Source organism: Eublepharis macularius, chromosome 2 (genome assembly GCF_028583425.1).
Source record: "Eublepharis macularius isolate TG4126 chromosome 2, MPM_Emac_v1.0, whole genome shotgun sequence".
NCBI lineage: Eukaryota > Metazoa > Chordata > Lepidosauria > Squamata > Eublepharidae > Eublepharis > Eublepharis macularius.
In genome coordinates this window covers 180,030,384-180,046,672 of record NC_072791.1, presented here as the reverse complement: position 1 = coordinate 180,046,672, position 16,289 = coordinate 180,030,384, and the positions used below count along the sequence as shown (strand labels likewise).

The window sequence follows — 16,289 nt, the reverse complement described above, 5'->3', positions numbered from 1 at the left end:
AATATGGTCCACCAGAAAATATCAGATTTATTTGTGAAAGTTATTCATAGCCTTTGCTACGTTAGGCGCGGCAGATGTACGAGTGTTATGTTTGTTTATTTGAAATGGGAGTCCTGAGCGCAACAACAAGGAATCTATTTTTGACACATAAAAGTGAAAAGTTAAGGTTTTTTAATTTTGTTTTTGGTGCTGGAGGAGATGAACATTGAGTGTTCTCCAACCCACCCACCCCTAACTGTTGAAGTAAACAATAAACTCAGGTTATGTCCCTTAATTAATTGCAACATTATTTATAAAGTAAGGATGGTATTACCAATTAATTTATTAAAGCCTTTGCACAGGATGGCCAAAAATGCAGAACAATTGTTTGTTTCATTTTCTGGCGGCACTGAAACACTATATAGATGCTGAAATCTCAATTAACCTCACGGATGTTAATGAAAGTGAGGACACAGGAAACTTCAAGTGAGGGAAAACATTTGCAAAAAAAAAATGAGATTTGCAGTTTTATATCTGAGGGGAAAATATATATATATGTAAAGTGCCTAGACCTCTTGGATGCAAAGGAAAAACTGAGCAACAATATGACTTCAAGATCTATAGGGAAAGAAACTTGTTTTGTAAAAGAAATTCTTAAAATAAATTACTGGTGGAGATCCATCCTGGAGGGCGCATGTCTGACATGTTAGCATATGCTAATCTGTAAGTAAAGCCTTTGCAGAAACATGTTCAATTATGCATCAAGCTGAAATTTGCACAGGTGAATTGATGAGCTGCCAAGGGTCCTTTTGAAAGAACCAAAAGCATGACAGAGCTACAGAAAGGCCATGGTGAGCATTCCAGATGGCCATGCAAGGAACTCTGTGCACACAGAGGAACTTCTAACCACCTCCATTCCAAAAGTTGCCCCCCATCAAGGCACTTGTGAAGCCTGGGGCAACTTTGGGAGCAGCTTGCAGTGCTGTGTGAAAAGTTGGGAGCAGATTCTGTATGTTTCCCCAGTGGTGATAAAAGCAGGTCGGGGTAACATTTTTGGTAGGAAAACAGAACAAGGGAAAAGAATTAAATAATCCCTCCATCTTAAACACATGGAAGAAGCCCTGCATTAAATTGCCGTACTCCAAGTGATATTGTTATTTTAAAAATCAGGAAAAATTATCACAGATTTATATATAACTTGAAGTTTTGCCCTCCACCTGAAAATGACAGGGAAGCCCCCCTATGGCCACAGGAAAGGAATTTGTACTCAGCCATGTGATGATCTGAATCCTGCCTGTTTTAGAGCTTTGCTTACCAGTACGTTGTATATCGCTGTTTTTCATCTGATTAGTGATATAATGTAATTACAGTTTAAGATGCTAAGAAATCACAGGAGGTACTGTACCAGGGATGCTTTTTGAGGGGTGTTGCCAGCATAGCTGATGAAGTAAAATTTCAATTATCTTGAGATGTCTCCTCAGATAAGCATCAAAACAGAACGTGCTTTATAAAATGTCAGTGTCCATGGTTCCATTTCTACACATCACCAGATCTCTGGCATTTCCAGGAGTTTCTTGAAAAACCAACTGAGAATAAAACTTTATGGATTTATATGTATTTTTAAAATGATAATGATTAATGTATGCAAAGAGTCGCATGTCATGGTGCTGGCAGTCTTTCCACATCAATTAGCAAGGCAAATTGTATCAAAACTCAAAGAAGCTACTTCTGTCTCCTCAGTTCAAAAAGAAGGAAAATGAGAGTGAACAAAAACATATAGTTAAAACTATCTTTATAAAATCTTGAGCCAATAAAACAATAGCTGTATTTTAAGAGTATATCCTAAAACATAGATCCAGAGGAGTTAGCCGTGTTAGTCTGTAGTAGCAAAATCAAAAAGAGTCCAGTAGCACCTTTAAGACTAACCAATTTTATTATAGCATAAGCTTTCGAGAATCAAGTTCTCTTCGTCAGATGCCTGATCAAAACTGGGCAGATACATACTTCCATGTAAACTATGAAAGTGGTGCTCTACCTGACCATAGGTATCTGTCCAAATAGGAATTGTACATATAGGCCGTTTCCACACACGTTGAATAATCCACTTTCGATACGCTTTAGTGCACATTTGTAACTGATTTTCCATGTGTGGAACAAAAAATCCACTTCTAAAGGATAACTAAAGTGCATTGAAAGTGCATTATTCAACGTGTGTGGAAACGGCCATACTGTCATACTTGTCAAACACATTATGATCGGGGCGAATGGACACTTGTGCTTTGATTTCTGGGCTGAGATGCAACTGGCCCTGTACTTGTGGGGCATTAGGGGTTCAGTGCAACCTGTGATGGGCAGGAGCGGAACTGGGTATTTTGGCCCACAATGTGGGCACAGCATACAGCCTTTTTTGTAAATACAGGTCCCACAATCCCTGGCTAGGCATTTTTCCATTTCTTCTGAAACAGCTGAGACTGGCAAAAATGGCATAACTTGCTGAATAACTTTCCTACATTTTTTTAAACCACATGGAGACCTGAGAGGTAGACAATTTAAACAGAGGCACAGGGAGAAGGGATTGCTTAACCCTTTCTTCTCTCACACTTTGGTTGTTCAAAACAGCCTCCTAATCAGCTTCGCTCTCTTTTGAAAACAAGGGGGAATTTTAAAATGTCTTTTTCTTTGCTCCAGAGAGCAAAGAAATGTTGTCTCTGTCATGAATAGGTTAGGCTCTGCCTCTTCATCTACAGTATGGACGACATTGGAGAGCTATTTTAAGGACTATTGAGATGGTATATATAAAGAAGTTCTGAATGCATTAAAATGCTTCATAAATGTCAACTTTTATTACATCACTAGGCTTCTATTACAAATCCTAAGGGAAAATAGACTATTTGTGATATATAGCTAAAATACTATCTAGTTAAAATGTTTTAGTAGATAGAGCTATTTGCCCACTGGTGACTGGAAACTCACAAGGGGACAATGACAGGTTCGTATAACATGGAGCTAGAGGGGTCACTTTGGTTTAAATATCACATCAGTGTAGCATGTATTATGATGGTAGAAGTCCTAGACTTAGCAGCTATTCATTTGGGCCATCAGGAAAGGAAATGATATCATGGGATCCTAAGAGCAACGTTATGGTTAGCACAAGCTGCCATCCTGAATTCATTTAGTTTGCAAGTTCTTCCCTTTGGCAGCAGGTTGGGCCCAGCTCAAGCATCTTGACTCACTTATCCTCATGGTATCATTATCACATCAGAAACAGCATTGCCGCTGGAGATCACAGTATAAAAACCCCAGGTACACAGAAACCTGAGGGCTTTCAAAATATGCACTTTGTAAAGCATCTGTAGGGTGTAACTTATACATAGCTTGTTACAGTCACAGAGTTCTCTGAAGTTTTACGCAATATGCCTTTAACAGAACTGTCTTTCCTCAGAAGGATTCTTTTTTTTCCTCATGGGGGTGGGGGTGGGGGAATCCACTTGCTGTGAAAAACATGAATGCTTTTCGTAATCTGGCATGCATTTCTGCACAAGCACGAGGTGCTGCCTTTCAAAAAGAGGACAGCCAACGCTCTCTTCAAGCAGCCAACACCAAAATATCTGCCTCACTTGCTAAAGAGAAACAGAAAAATGGAGCAAAGTGGCTGAGCCAAGTATTTTTTTTTCCTTCTCTCCTAGGAAATGTAGTGGTTGGACAGTTCCAAACATGTAAACAAGTCAGATTTGATTATCCATGAGTGAGTTCTTGTAGGATTCATCTTGTTTCTCTCTTTGATTTTCACAACTGATAAATTAAGGATGTGTGCCATGTTTTGGTATGTGGAGCTACAAATATGTATATGTGATTCCTTCAGCTCTGTGGCACTTGCTTACATGAATGAAACAACACTTCTCAGAGCACATTTCTGCTGCAATGCCTTAAATCTGTCAATTGTTACATACCAGGGTTTATCATATCATGTTTAACCAACAGCTCACTTCTTCCAAGTTCCTCTTGCTTCTGACATGAACTTATGAAGCTCCCTTATACAGACTCAGGCCATTGGTCCATCTAGCTCCAATCTGGCAAACACTTCTCCAGTCTCACACAGAGAGTGGTCTTCTCTGTGTGCATGCAACCTGGGATCTTTAACCAAAACCAGGGACCTTCTGCTGCACATGCTGTACCATAGCCCCTCTCTTAAAACATCTGAATATTTAAATATAGGAAACTGAGCCAGAACACTGCTCTGTTTAGCTCAGTGCTGTCTACTCAGACCAGTAGTGGCTCTGCACAGTCTCCAGGGAAAAAAAATCTCTCTCACGCACGTTCTCAGATCCTTTTTAATGCAGTACTGAACCGGGACCTTTCTGCATGTAACACATGTGCTCTACCACTCTGCTAGGCCTGGCCCCAGGTTTTGGGGGATGGCTTGCACTGGTCATCCATTAACGGGTCATCTACCCTCCAACACACACATGTGTGTGCACACGCGAGTGTACACACACATTTGCCTTCCTGAACAGGAGCAGAGAGCAATTCTTTCATGTTCCTTTTGGCCTTACTGCCACTGATGGAGCTTAAATGAGTGGAAACCATCAGGCTCCATCCCTTCCTTCAGGTGCCACTCCTAGCAACAAATCAGACATAACTTCAGAGGCCACTATGAAGATCTCCCATTTCCTAGTGTGATAATCATTAGGAAGAGCAGGGCTTTTTTTCAGCTGGAACACGGTGGAACGGAGTTCCAGAACCTCTTGAAAATGGTCACATGGCTGGTGGCCCCACCCCGTGATCTCCAGACAGAGGGGTGTTTAGATTGCCCTCCGAGGGCAACCCACTGAATTCCACCACCTCTTTTCCCAGAAAAAAAGCCCTGAGGAAGAGACCACAGATCATAACTATCTTGGGCAAGACCCACAAGCTGCTACCTCCAGGCACCTCTCCCAAGCAGAAAATGGGAAACTGCTCTATATCAGAGACATAACAGAATAATAATAGTAGTATGGATCCAGAACTCTGTGCAGTTATTTTTAGGTTCTATGCGAATGGATATTTCTCTCTTCATTGAAAGAGAGACATTCAGGCATTCAGAGCTATCCTAAGAAATGCAGTGACTCTGTGAGTTCTGAGAGCTGCACGTGTGTGGACTCTTATGTCAGTGAACAATCACAGGGTTTTAGAGTTAAAATGATATGCAGTATTGCGTTCACACACACACGGTATTATCTGAACAAGTGCCAGTAAGGCCACCTTTACTAATACATTTGAAATATATTTGCTTTTTTGGGGGGAGGTGTAACATTTTGATTCCCCCTCCATTGCTGCAAGTTATTTTAAAATATAAAAATTACTATAACATTTACAAAACCTCAATAATAGTAATCCTCTCTATTAAATCAGACGTTACCTCATTAAACAACCAGCCTGAAAAGGTGTTAATGTTACTATTTCAAACAGGGCAAGTTGGCACCTGTTTATTCCCTTATTCATTTTAAAACAGCTTTGAACACCAGCTGCAAATGACTAACGTTTGTTGCACCTGTAAAAATTCCTCTAGCTAATAAAAAATAGTCCCACATCATTAAAACATCAGGAAAGGAATTTGGATGACAAAAGGCAATCAACACAAAGGGGGGGGGTACAATAAAAGAGCGATTTTTTGTAACTCCATTCATGCAGATTATTTTCTGATTTATAAATATACACATATATTTACACTGCATTTGTGAACTGATTGCTTTATTGATACACCTTTTGTAAAAGTGTCTGTGTGGCCAGTGTAACTTGTGATCCACCATCTCATTTGCGGCAACAGTGTCAATATCCCTCATGCTTCTTTTGCCTGCCTGGGAGTGTGGGGAGAAAAGGCTATCCAGCAGCAAGTTAGACACTCTGCATTTACAGCTGGCTTATTGGGTCACATGCCAAACACGTCCAATACAGGCAGTATTTTATATTGGGGGGGGGGTTATTATGGATGGGGGGGGACTGTTGTGGAACGAATTACATTGTTAGGCATGCTAGTTTTAAACATGTCTACAACTAAGCAACTGCTGCCTTTCCCAATGCCATTTCCAACACTGCCTCGCTTAAAATTCACAGCCTCAAAGCTGCAAGCAGAACAAAATGAGAAAAAAACAGTGCTGTTATGGTCATTGACCACCAGATGGCAGCAATATGTTTCATGAATAATGCAGTAAGACAGTGCCATCCTCTCCCGTTATACATTTAAAATTACTAATTAATAATTACTTTTCAAACATGGTAAATGTAGTAAAAGGCAACAGAAGAGGATCAGAGAAGCTGCATTCTTAGACTGACATTACTGGCTGCCTGGTGTATTCCAAATACTATTACTCTGGAACTATTCCGTTACTTGAGCCTCACTGGGTTTCATTGCTACTGCTTCTGACAAAATTATTATGTATATATTAAAGCATTAAATATTGTTAAGCTTAACTTTTGCAATGGAGATGTGCCTTGAGCTTGAAATAGGTTATTTTCCTTTCTGATATAACAGAGCTATCAAAAGGGAGAAAAGTGAAGTACATGATTTCCTTAGACATGAATTCACAGACAAATATACTTACACATACCTTTAATTTCCTAAACAGATTAACCCTTAAAAGATTTCACATAATACCAATGGTTACAGCAGGATAGACAGAAAGGCAGGCAGGCAGACACTCAACTTATATAACAGGAGTAAGGATATCCAAGTAGCGGGACACTCTCTTTGGAATATTCTCTCTCAAGTATTCATTGCTGACTTTTACAAAGAAAACCAAAGTCTTTTTTTTCTGCCCAAGTAGACCCAGAATATGTTTTTTAAAAAACATTTATTTGCAGATGAACCTATTTGTGTGTTACTATCTGTCTTGAGACAAAGACAAAGTGCTTCTGTGTGGTTGACTCCCACCAAACACACGAGTTATGGTGACTGGCTGAACAACCGAAGGCCTTCTCAACAGTGGTGCCAGGGCTCTAGAACTACTTCCAAAGGGAACTTTGCTTGTCTTCTTGTCTGCCCGAATTCCAGTGCCAGGTAAGGGCAGTCTTTCAGGAGTGCCTTTGATAGCTAGGCACAACTTAGGGTGGGGGTGGACATGAAGAAGGTTCATAAAATTAAACATTTGAGTGTAGAAACTAGATAGAAATACCCACCGAATAATACTAGAACTTGTGGGCACCCAGTGAAATTGATGGGCAAGAGATTGACGATGAACTACTTCTTTACTAAGTAATTAAATTCTGGAATTCATTGCCAGTGGACATATGCTGACAATGGCCATGAATATGGATGCATTAAAAGGAGAATAGACAGATTCATAGAGGATAACTCCATCTGTGGCTACTAGCCATGATCAGTAAAGGAATCCTCCTTATATAGAGACAGCAAGCCTCTAAAATCCAGTGCTAGGAGATACCATCAGGGGGAAATCTTGGCCTCTGAGCTTGTTTCTTGGCCCTCCAGGGCAACTGGTGAGCTGTTGTGTGAAACAGTATGCTGGACTAGATGGGCCAATACTCTGGCCCAATAGGGCACTGCTTCTGTTCTTATTTTTCTGATAGCTCCCACCATTTTTTTTATTTTGTTGTTCGTTTATGTTCCTCCCTGTAGGATGTTTCAGTTTTATTCTGTGGTTATTTGTTTGGAGGTTGTGTTATGCATCTCTGTTCCACTCCTAGCAGAAGAGCCTCTTGCATCAACAAAAGGCCCCTTGCACTAGAGGCCAGAAGAATAGATCCAATCCATTGTTTGAATGTCACTTTACGTTGTTTACTTTCATTGATTCTCATTCGCCATCATGGGAATTTTATAAAATGGAAAGGTAGGTTTCAGCAGAGTAAAGGCCAAAAAGGAATAAGGAATTTTTAAAAAACAACTAAAAAGCACCTCATGGAATATTATATTTATACTGCAGGGCATCAATACAAGAAAATGAACGTTATTGATATAGACATTTGGTACGTGTCTTCATTCAAATTGGGCAGTATGGAAGATGAGATCTTTGAGTATGCCTTGGGAAAATGAGGCGTGGGGGATTGATTAGTCACTGGAGTCAAGAGGAGACAGATGTCTGGGTACCTGATAGTTAGATTTTGCAAATTCCCTTAATGCAGACACTTTATTGCTAGTGACAGGAACCTGTTAAATACATAGCAGGATATGATATCCTGAGAGGGTTCTGAGGGGACCATAATCTATCATCAGGTAAAACTTCACTGTTCCTTTGTATCTTTGATGTACAGAATAGATCAGAGCAATATAGTATATATTGGCACATGTTGCAAAAACTGTGATTCTGATCAAACTTGGAGATCTACTGATCTATTTGAGAGTTCGCTGGGAGATCATCCTATTGAGGTGAGTTAAAAGTGATTTGACTAACTTCTTTGAACAGCAAGTATAATTTCTAGGCTCATAAATCTGGGAGGAGGAGGAAGAGTGAGATGAGCAGAGTCCACTTGATCTCAAGTCTCAGTGTCTTTCCCACACACACAGTGTGGAAGGGCAAAGTATACTTCCAGAGCACTGAATTTCTCCATGTCCCCCTGGTACAGAGCTATGCTTGGCCCTTGGGGGAGGTGGCACCAAATACTGGGCAACCCTAAATGCATGCTAGTGAGAGATGGGGTTGCCATCAGGGTATCAGCTTCCATGGGGTAAAAAGCTCATTCCATGTTCCGATATATAGCCTTAGCATTTTATCAGTATGGACGCTGTGCCATCACAGAAATCCATGCAGTGAAAAGGCAAGAAAATGAAGATGGCCTGACTGCCTCCTGGCACAGTCCACTTACCATCCCCAAAAGGTGAACACCTTGTACAAAGAAGGAACAAAAGCATTTCCTTCTCAGTCCAAAGCTACTGTATGTCCAGAAAATAGTCTGATATGCTCTACACAGATGGAAGGCAACTCAAGCATCTGCAAGTCTCATATAGTTATTTGCTGGAGGGATTTCCAGTAACATTAAGCATTGGACAAAGCATTGGTCAAAAAAGCATCTTGCCACTAACCACATGACAATGATAACCAGTGCTCTGAGATTTTGTACCACTTTATCTATTCATTTCCCTATATAATTTCTTTTCCCTATTTCCCTATATCATATGCCCACCGCTTCCTTACCATATATTTCTCAGAACTGATGAATTGCTTCAGCAGTCTGCATACCTGTCATCCTTCCCTAGCTAAGTCAGTCAGATTGTTTTTCCTTTGCCTCATCCAGATGGACAAGCAAATGGTATGAAAGGATTCGTCAGGTCCCACATGTACTAAATAAGTCAAAAGCATTTTGGCTACCAATGTCCTCTTTTTCAGGTACAAAGCAAACTGAAATGTTTTTTTAGTAAGTCCAGTAATATGCCCACACATATCTGCAGAATCATGAGGAAGCTTTGGTTCTGCTCCATTTCCCCTTGTAACTTAAGATGGTTAAAAGAGAAGTGGGTATAAAGGTAGCCTCCAGTGCAATCTTAAAGAAAGTTACACCCTTCTAAGCACATGGATTACAATAGACCTTGAAGGGTGTACCTCTGCAAAGGGTTGTCCTGTTTCTGACCTAGAATCAGAAAGCTGCTTCTCTATCAAAATGTACCTAGGAATGAAAACAAACCAGCACATGCCGACTTGCCAATCAGAATGTTAAATTCAGAGGAGGTTGATTGACTTTCATTTTAGAAGAAACGAACAGCAGGAGGAGAAGAGATAAGCCCTTTCTGGAAAGTTGTGCCACGGGGATGCAGCACTAAACCTTCAGATGATTTCTAAAAACTAATCTAGTTACTAATGTTTCAGTAACCATATTAGCACTGATGGCAAAGCACTTCATTACGCTGTTACTTTCTTCAGCAGCAGCCCCCATCAAGATATACCTAGCCAACATAAAAGTGGTGTTGATAAAAAGAAGAGCAGAGAGAACAGTGACACCGGTACAGTTGCTGACTGACAACACTGCCATCCGTGAACATGGTTTTATTTTGTTATTACAACCATCTCTCTGTAAATGACACTTAGGATTATTTAAGATTATGTTGTAATCCTTTTAATCCCCAGTGCTTTAAATTTCAGGCTCAACACCAAAGAGCAAACTAGCACTTAGCGGAAATGTTTAAAGCATGTGATTTGAACATAAATCTTCTTTTATTCACTACTCTTCTGATGGAGACCTAGTGTAACCTGTCAGTTTGCCAGGGAGACGAAAGCAACATTCAGCAGCAAATTGCTCCGAGAGCTGATCTGGTCCTGGGAAGCTGCTTCGAATAGCTCCGCTTTCTGGTTCTCTTAAGTCAACAAAAATAAATAATCACAAGGTAAAGGGTTACAAACACTTCATGGTGTGTGACGGTGGACCACAGGAGAATCCAATACCTACACAGTATAGAAATGTGAGTACTATGAATAGATGAATATTTCCACTTGTAACCAGGACCGGTTCCAGCATCGCCAGCACCTGAGGCAGCTTAACGGCTGCCTCTGTGCGCACGTGCACAAGCGCACATACGTGCCGGGCTGCGTGATGATGTCACCGCATGTGACATCATCATGCAGGGCAGGTGCGCGTGCAGGGGGCCTTCCAGCTCTCCCATTCAGTTGCTCTGCAGGCCAGGTGCAGCCAGCCGCCCTGGCCACTGGTTGCGCCTGGCCCACAGAGCAACTGAATGGGAGGCTGCCCGCTCAGCTGCCCCACGCTGCCACCGCCAGCATGCACTCCTGGCCAGCAGTGGCAGCTCCGTGGTGTGCGCCCCTGCCCCTGGGCTGGCACCCCTCCAGCACCTTAGCACCCTGAGGTGGATGCTGGGCCGGCCTCAATTGGTGGGCTAGCCCTGCTTGTAACTTAAGATGGTTAAATGGGAAGCAGGTATAAAGGTAACCTCCAGTGCAATCTTAAAGGAAGTTACACCCTTCTAAGCACATTGATTATTCTTATTTCTAACTGGTATACACGCAGAAGTACTTGTAGACCCAGGGGTGGAAATCAGAGAAAGCTGTGTTGTTGTAAAGAGTGGTCTAGCCTACTTAGTTTTTATTGTAGGTCTCATTTATCCTTTTACTTGTGTTCAGCTAACAGAAAGCAACTGAAATACTTACAGTGCAATCAGAATCAGAGATAAGCACCGACTTGGCTTAGAAGGGCATACATGTTTAGTTCTGTACTACCAGAAAATTAAATTTCTTTTTTATTTTAATTAAAATTATGTAATGTGGCACATTGTACTAAACTAGATTATGGTTGACTGATAATATTGTTCTCATGCCATCTGAAGGGACTGACCTTCTTGATGAGTTAGAATTTGACCCTCTGGCAAATGCCTAACAACCTCTGTGGATCCTAGACAATGTAATTTAGTGAGGATGATTTTGAATTTCTCATCCATGTTATTTTGACCAGAAACACTACCCCCCATTTCAGTTTTGCTTCTCCCTAGTGCAAACTGAACCTGTAGTTCTTTATTTTACACCATTTTATTTCCTCCTTTCCTTTACCCCCTCCAAAACATATACATTTGTCAACATTGTCCGGCCATCAATAAACCAGCATTACAAACTATATGTATACTATACCTAAAATTACACTGTTTGTACAAATTGTATATAAAAATATAAACAAATCTACAAAACCAACAGGAAAAGTGGAAACTGAAACAGCTAACAATGATATAAAAGAATGGTTGCTTATCCCTATTATTTTCCAGTGATATAAATCACTCTGGCTGCACCCTCCACATACTTGGAAGTCAAGTCCCATAGAAATCATCAGGTTTAGGACCAGACTCTAAGCAACCTTGTTAAATTGTTTTATAGTCATTAAAGTAACTCATATTTCAGAAAATACATACCCTTTTGAATTGACTATGAGAGGCAAGTCTCATCCCTCCCTCTCCTTAAACCCTTTTTGTTCAGGAAAGAACCTGGCATTAAAGCATGAGAAATCATACAAATAAACAGGCAAATTCCACTTCTTCAGAGTGCAGCTTATGTAAGCATTCTGCAAAAGTTCTGTTTGTATGGGTTCACTAGGCCAGAGAGCCCAGGTCTTAAACCCAAAACAAACTACCAATCAAGTTTTAAAAACAAATGGAATGTGGCACATGAATCAACAAATCAACAGGTTCTCAAGGTTTTTAGCAGATTCAATCATCAAGACACTTTAGCCCCCCAAAAAAGATAGTGGGAGAGAGTGCAAAAATTGTTATACTTTCAAACTGCTTTAACAAACAAAGTACAAACACTGTCTTGGCTCACTCTATACACAGAAAGGAAGCCTGGTTGGGTTTTTTCCCCCCCTACATCTGAGATAACTGAAAAAACAAACAAATTAGGAGGTAATAAATCATCTCCTACCTGAAAAACATTCTTTCTGCTGGACTTCTCTGTGGTCCATTCAATGTGAGCTCCATGCAAGTCCACCCATTCAGGCTTATACCCTGTTTTCTGTAAATAACAACAAAAAACACCATAATTATGACAAAGGCATAATTAAAAGATAATATGACCTGGCCGAATGTCCCAAATCTTCAAAAAGAATATGAACCTTTTCTTAAAGTTTAGATCAGAAACACTTTAGATGCCTGATGGATCTTTTTTTTTTTTGCCCTCAAGCCACAGCCAAACTTATGGTGACTCCATAGAGCTTTCAAGGGAAGAAAGGTTCAGGAAGAAAGGCCTGCCTTTTCCTTGGTGGTCTCCCATCCAAGTACTAACTAGGACTGACCCGAGATCTAACAATACACTCCTATACACTAGATGCTGGCACCTTTCAATTCTATATAGGCGCAGTTCTATATAAAGGAGACTGTACTGTCTCAGAGTCTGCCTCAGACACTAAATTGTTGAAAAGTCCAGGAGGAGCTCAAACTTGGTTAGAGAGTCAGACTAGGCGCTGGAAGACCAAGGTTCTATCCCCACAATACCATGGAAGCTTGCTGGGTAACCATGGGCCAGTGTGAAAGATGGGCAAAAGACCTGTCCCTTTCTGAGAGTCACCAACTCCCATTCCAGTTTGGTATAAAGCAGGCTAATTTCAGTGAACACTTCAAAGAAGAGACTGTGATTTTCAGGGTAGCAGGCTAAGTTATTGAAAAGCCCAGACAAACCTATACTGTGAGATTCCTAAATTTGGGAGAATGACCAAAGATTTGCCTCATGTATGAATGCTTGGCTGATGACTACTATCTGCCCTCCTTCCTGGTTAACTGAAATGTATAACTTTAGAAGCTCAGCAAACGCGGTTATATATAGTCTGAAGCCTCTTTACTGAACAACCTTATTCCATCCAGGATAGTTGATCAAAAGTTGCTATTTGTTCGTTCTTTAATTCAAGCCTCATCTAGAATTCCTACCTTCAGAAACCACTGGAGTTCAGTCTGTGAGGTGGCGATGGTGGTAGAAAGCTCGCTGGTCAAACGACACATCACACCACCTCATTTTAAATGGCATTTAATGCCCTGACCTTCCTAGCCAGTTACATGCTCTCAACCAAATTGTCATGACTCCTATTGACCCGTCATATGTCCAAACTGAGGACTCTGACTCAGAGGGTTCTAGCAAAGAGAAAGCCCTGAGGAGCCTGAACCAGGAGACCGGGAGGGCCAGCAGGGCCAGGAAGGTCTTGACGTGGCACAGACATCTTCTGACTGTGCCCCTGCTCTACCAGGAACCACCCTGCCATAGCTGGCAAGCGAGCCCACTCTGCAGGCCCCTGAGACAGCTGCTGGGCCTCTGCCAGGAGGAGATATAACTGGGGCTGTAGTCTATCAGGACCCACCAACACTCTGCAGGAATGGTGGCAGCAGAGGGCCCAGGCTGAGGCAGCACTCAGGATGAGAAGTGCCAAACTGGCTGCAAGCAACCTCACCATAAATCCAGAGCAGAGTGCTGAGAGCAGTGATTCCACACGGGATCCTGGCTGGAGCAAAACGTAGCCTCCTGGGCTCCAACACCTGCAGCTGAGCCAGATCACCTCTCAACCTATTTAGGCTACAGCTTGAGAGAGCACCATTGCTGGATCAACCAGTCCACTAGGTGCAAGCCCTGTCTTTAAACTCTAGTTCTTGTCCTGAATTGCTGTCTGCCTGCTTTGGTTAATTGTTGAATAGAGAAAAAATTGAAACTAAACCCTGGAAAGACAATGGTAATACTGGTTGGGAAGCCAGAGGTCTTGAAGAACATTGCTGTCCCTACTTTCAGCGGGCTTCAGTAGACCCTTACCTATTCAGTTAAGAGCCTAGGGGTTGTACTAAATACAACATTACTGCTGGAAAAGCAAGTCAGTGCAGCTGCAAAAATGCTTTCTTCGAACTCAGTCTAGTCTGGAAGAGGGCCCCTACCTTAATGTGGCCAATACAGCCACCTCAATTCATGCCATAGTAACATTGAGACTAGGTTACAGTAATGCACTTTACATTGGTCTCCCCTCAAAATGAATGTGGAGACTGCAGTTGGTGCAGAATATCATGGTTCAGCTTTTATCGTGAGCTAGATGGAGCAAACGATCACGCCAATTCTACAGTCACTCCATTGGCTTCCTATCAGTTAGCAGATTCAAGGTATTGGCTATCACATGCAAAACCCTTCATAGCCTTGTTCCCTCATATGACCTTCTGCAGGTGCCAGCCTTCTGCAGAATCAACACCTGTCTGTACCAGTGCATTCTCTGTTGTGGCCCCAACCTTATGGAATGGCCTACCTGATGAAGGTGATAAGGTTCCCCTCTCCTGGCCTTCTGCTAACTGCAAAACTGAATTATTGAAGAGAGGCTTTTCTACACAGATGATAAGGCAGTACTGTATCAATATGTTTCAGAAAAATACCTAAGTAAAGAGTTAGGAATGATATTGTGATCTATACTATACTATAGTGTAGTCCTCATTGTCTGTTGTAAGTAGGATCCTATTATATAATTCTTGCATCGTTAAACACCTCTTGTTTCAGTTCTGTTTAGATTCTTGGTTGGCTCCAGATTTCTACAATCCAAATCCTATTGCATAGTCTGTCAGGTGTCCCATCCTGTTCACTGTACGTTCTGTACTCTGTGCAATCTACCTTGAGTTCCAGTGAGAAAAGCAGGCAATAAATAACATAAATAAATAAAATATAGATACGGAACTTCCTCAGATTGGCAAATATTGATAAATGAATGTTTTTTTAAAAAAAAAATGGCAGTTCTATTCTCTTTCAAATTTGATTTCTATACTCTTTCACATTTTAATTCCAAGCCACCTCTCTTCATTCTAAAGACTATCACAGCAATCCTAAGCAGAGTTCCACCCTTCTGAATCCATTGATGTAAACAGATAAGAAGGGTGTAACTGTGCTTAGGACTGCACTGTCAAACACCAGATTCTTTCAAATACTTGCTTGCTCTTCCACAAACACTCTATAACACCTGGGATTCAGAAGGTCTCTCGTTGCTATTCACCATTGAGAACACAACACTTATTGAGTACACCATTTGCCCTTGCTATCCTTCATAAAGTCTGTAAATCCCTCCTACATCCTTCAGTAAAATAAGTCAAGGCTAACATGAGTGTTCCCTCCAACACTTAATGTCCTTGCTTTGTGTTCTTCAGTCAGACCAATTATGTTATATCAATGCCATTGGAAGAGGCTGTGCTTATAAATTGCTACAACTGCCTGTTATGTCGAAATCTTGCTCTCTGTGAATATGGATTTCAAAGGCATTTTCAGTACATATATTAGTTTGCAGAAGGCTAACAACCGGGGGTAAAATATCTTCTGAATAAACTCACCGAGTGGGGGAGGGGGAATACATTTTGGACTAACATTTTATGTCAAAATGGAGATTCTTGTAAAAATATACTTGCAGAAAGTTGCTGACAACTTTATCTAAAGAAGAAGCATAGTGCTGAAGACACAGTTGAAACCAAAGTAAAATTCAGTGTACATTACAACCAAATATTACAAAGACAGGCAACCAAACACACAGCATTTTATTTCTTTTTAAAAATGTGTACATCCTGAACATACCACCTGCTGTATGTGCAAATACAGGTGTGGTTCTCCTGCTCCAGCGCAGTGCCAAAATTTGTAGTCTTGGAAGGCAACCCAAGATAATGCTAGAGAACTGATGTTATTGTGCTAGCAAACGTCATCATTGCCACATACAACATTTTAATGGTGTGCAAAGCCTTCCCAAACTATAAAACGTTGGTGAAGAAAATACAGAGCAGCAATGAAACTTATATATAAGAACCGTGACCATAAATGGATGTGCCTGTGTGCCTAGGCCTTTTGGTTACCACTGAGCCAGGTATATTAAGCTTATACTGAGTCAGGCCGTTGGCTTATCCA

The 16,289-nt window shown here is 41.1% G+C and overlaps 1 protein-coding gene across 2 annotated transcripts in view; it reads right to left on the bottom strand.

Moving 5' to 3' along the window:
* ARHGAP15 (Rho GTPase activating protein 15) overlaps nt 1-16,289 on the bottom strand; it is a 634,574-nt gene that overhangs the window by 535,294 nt on the left and 82,991 nt on the right. For both annotated transcript variants that reach the window (XM_054972327.1, XM_054972328.1), the window contains exon 7: nt 12,321-12,410. In XM_054972327.1, the coding sequence (XP_054828302.1) occupies nt 12,321-12,410 (90 nt within the window). The remainder of the gene's footprint in view (nt 1-12,320; nt 12,411-16,289) is intronic.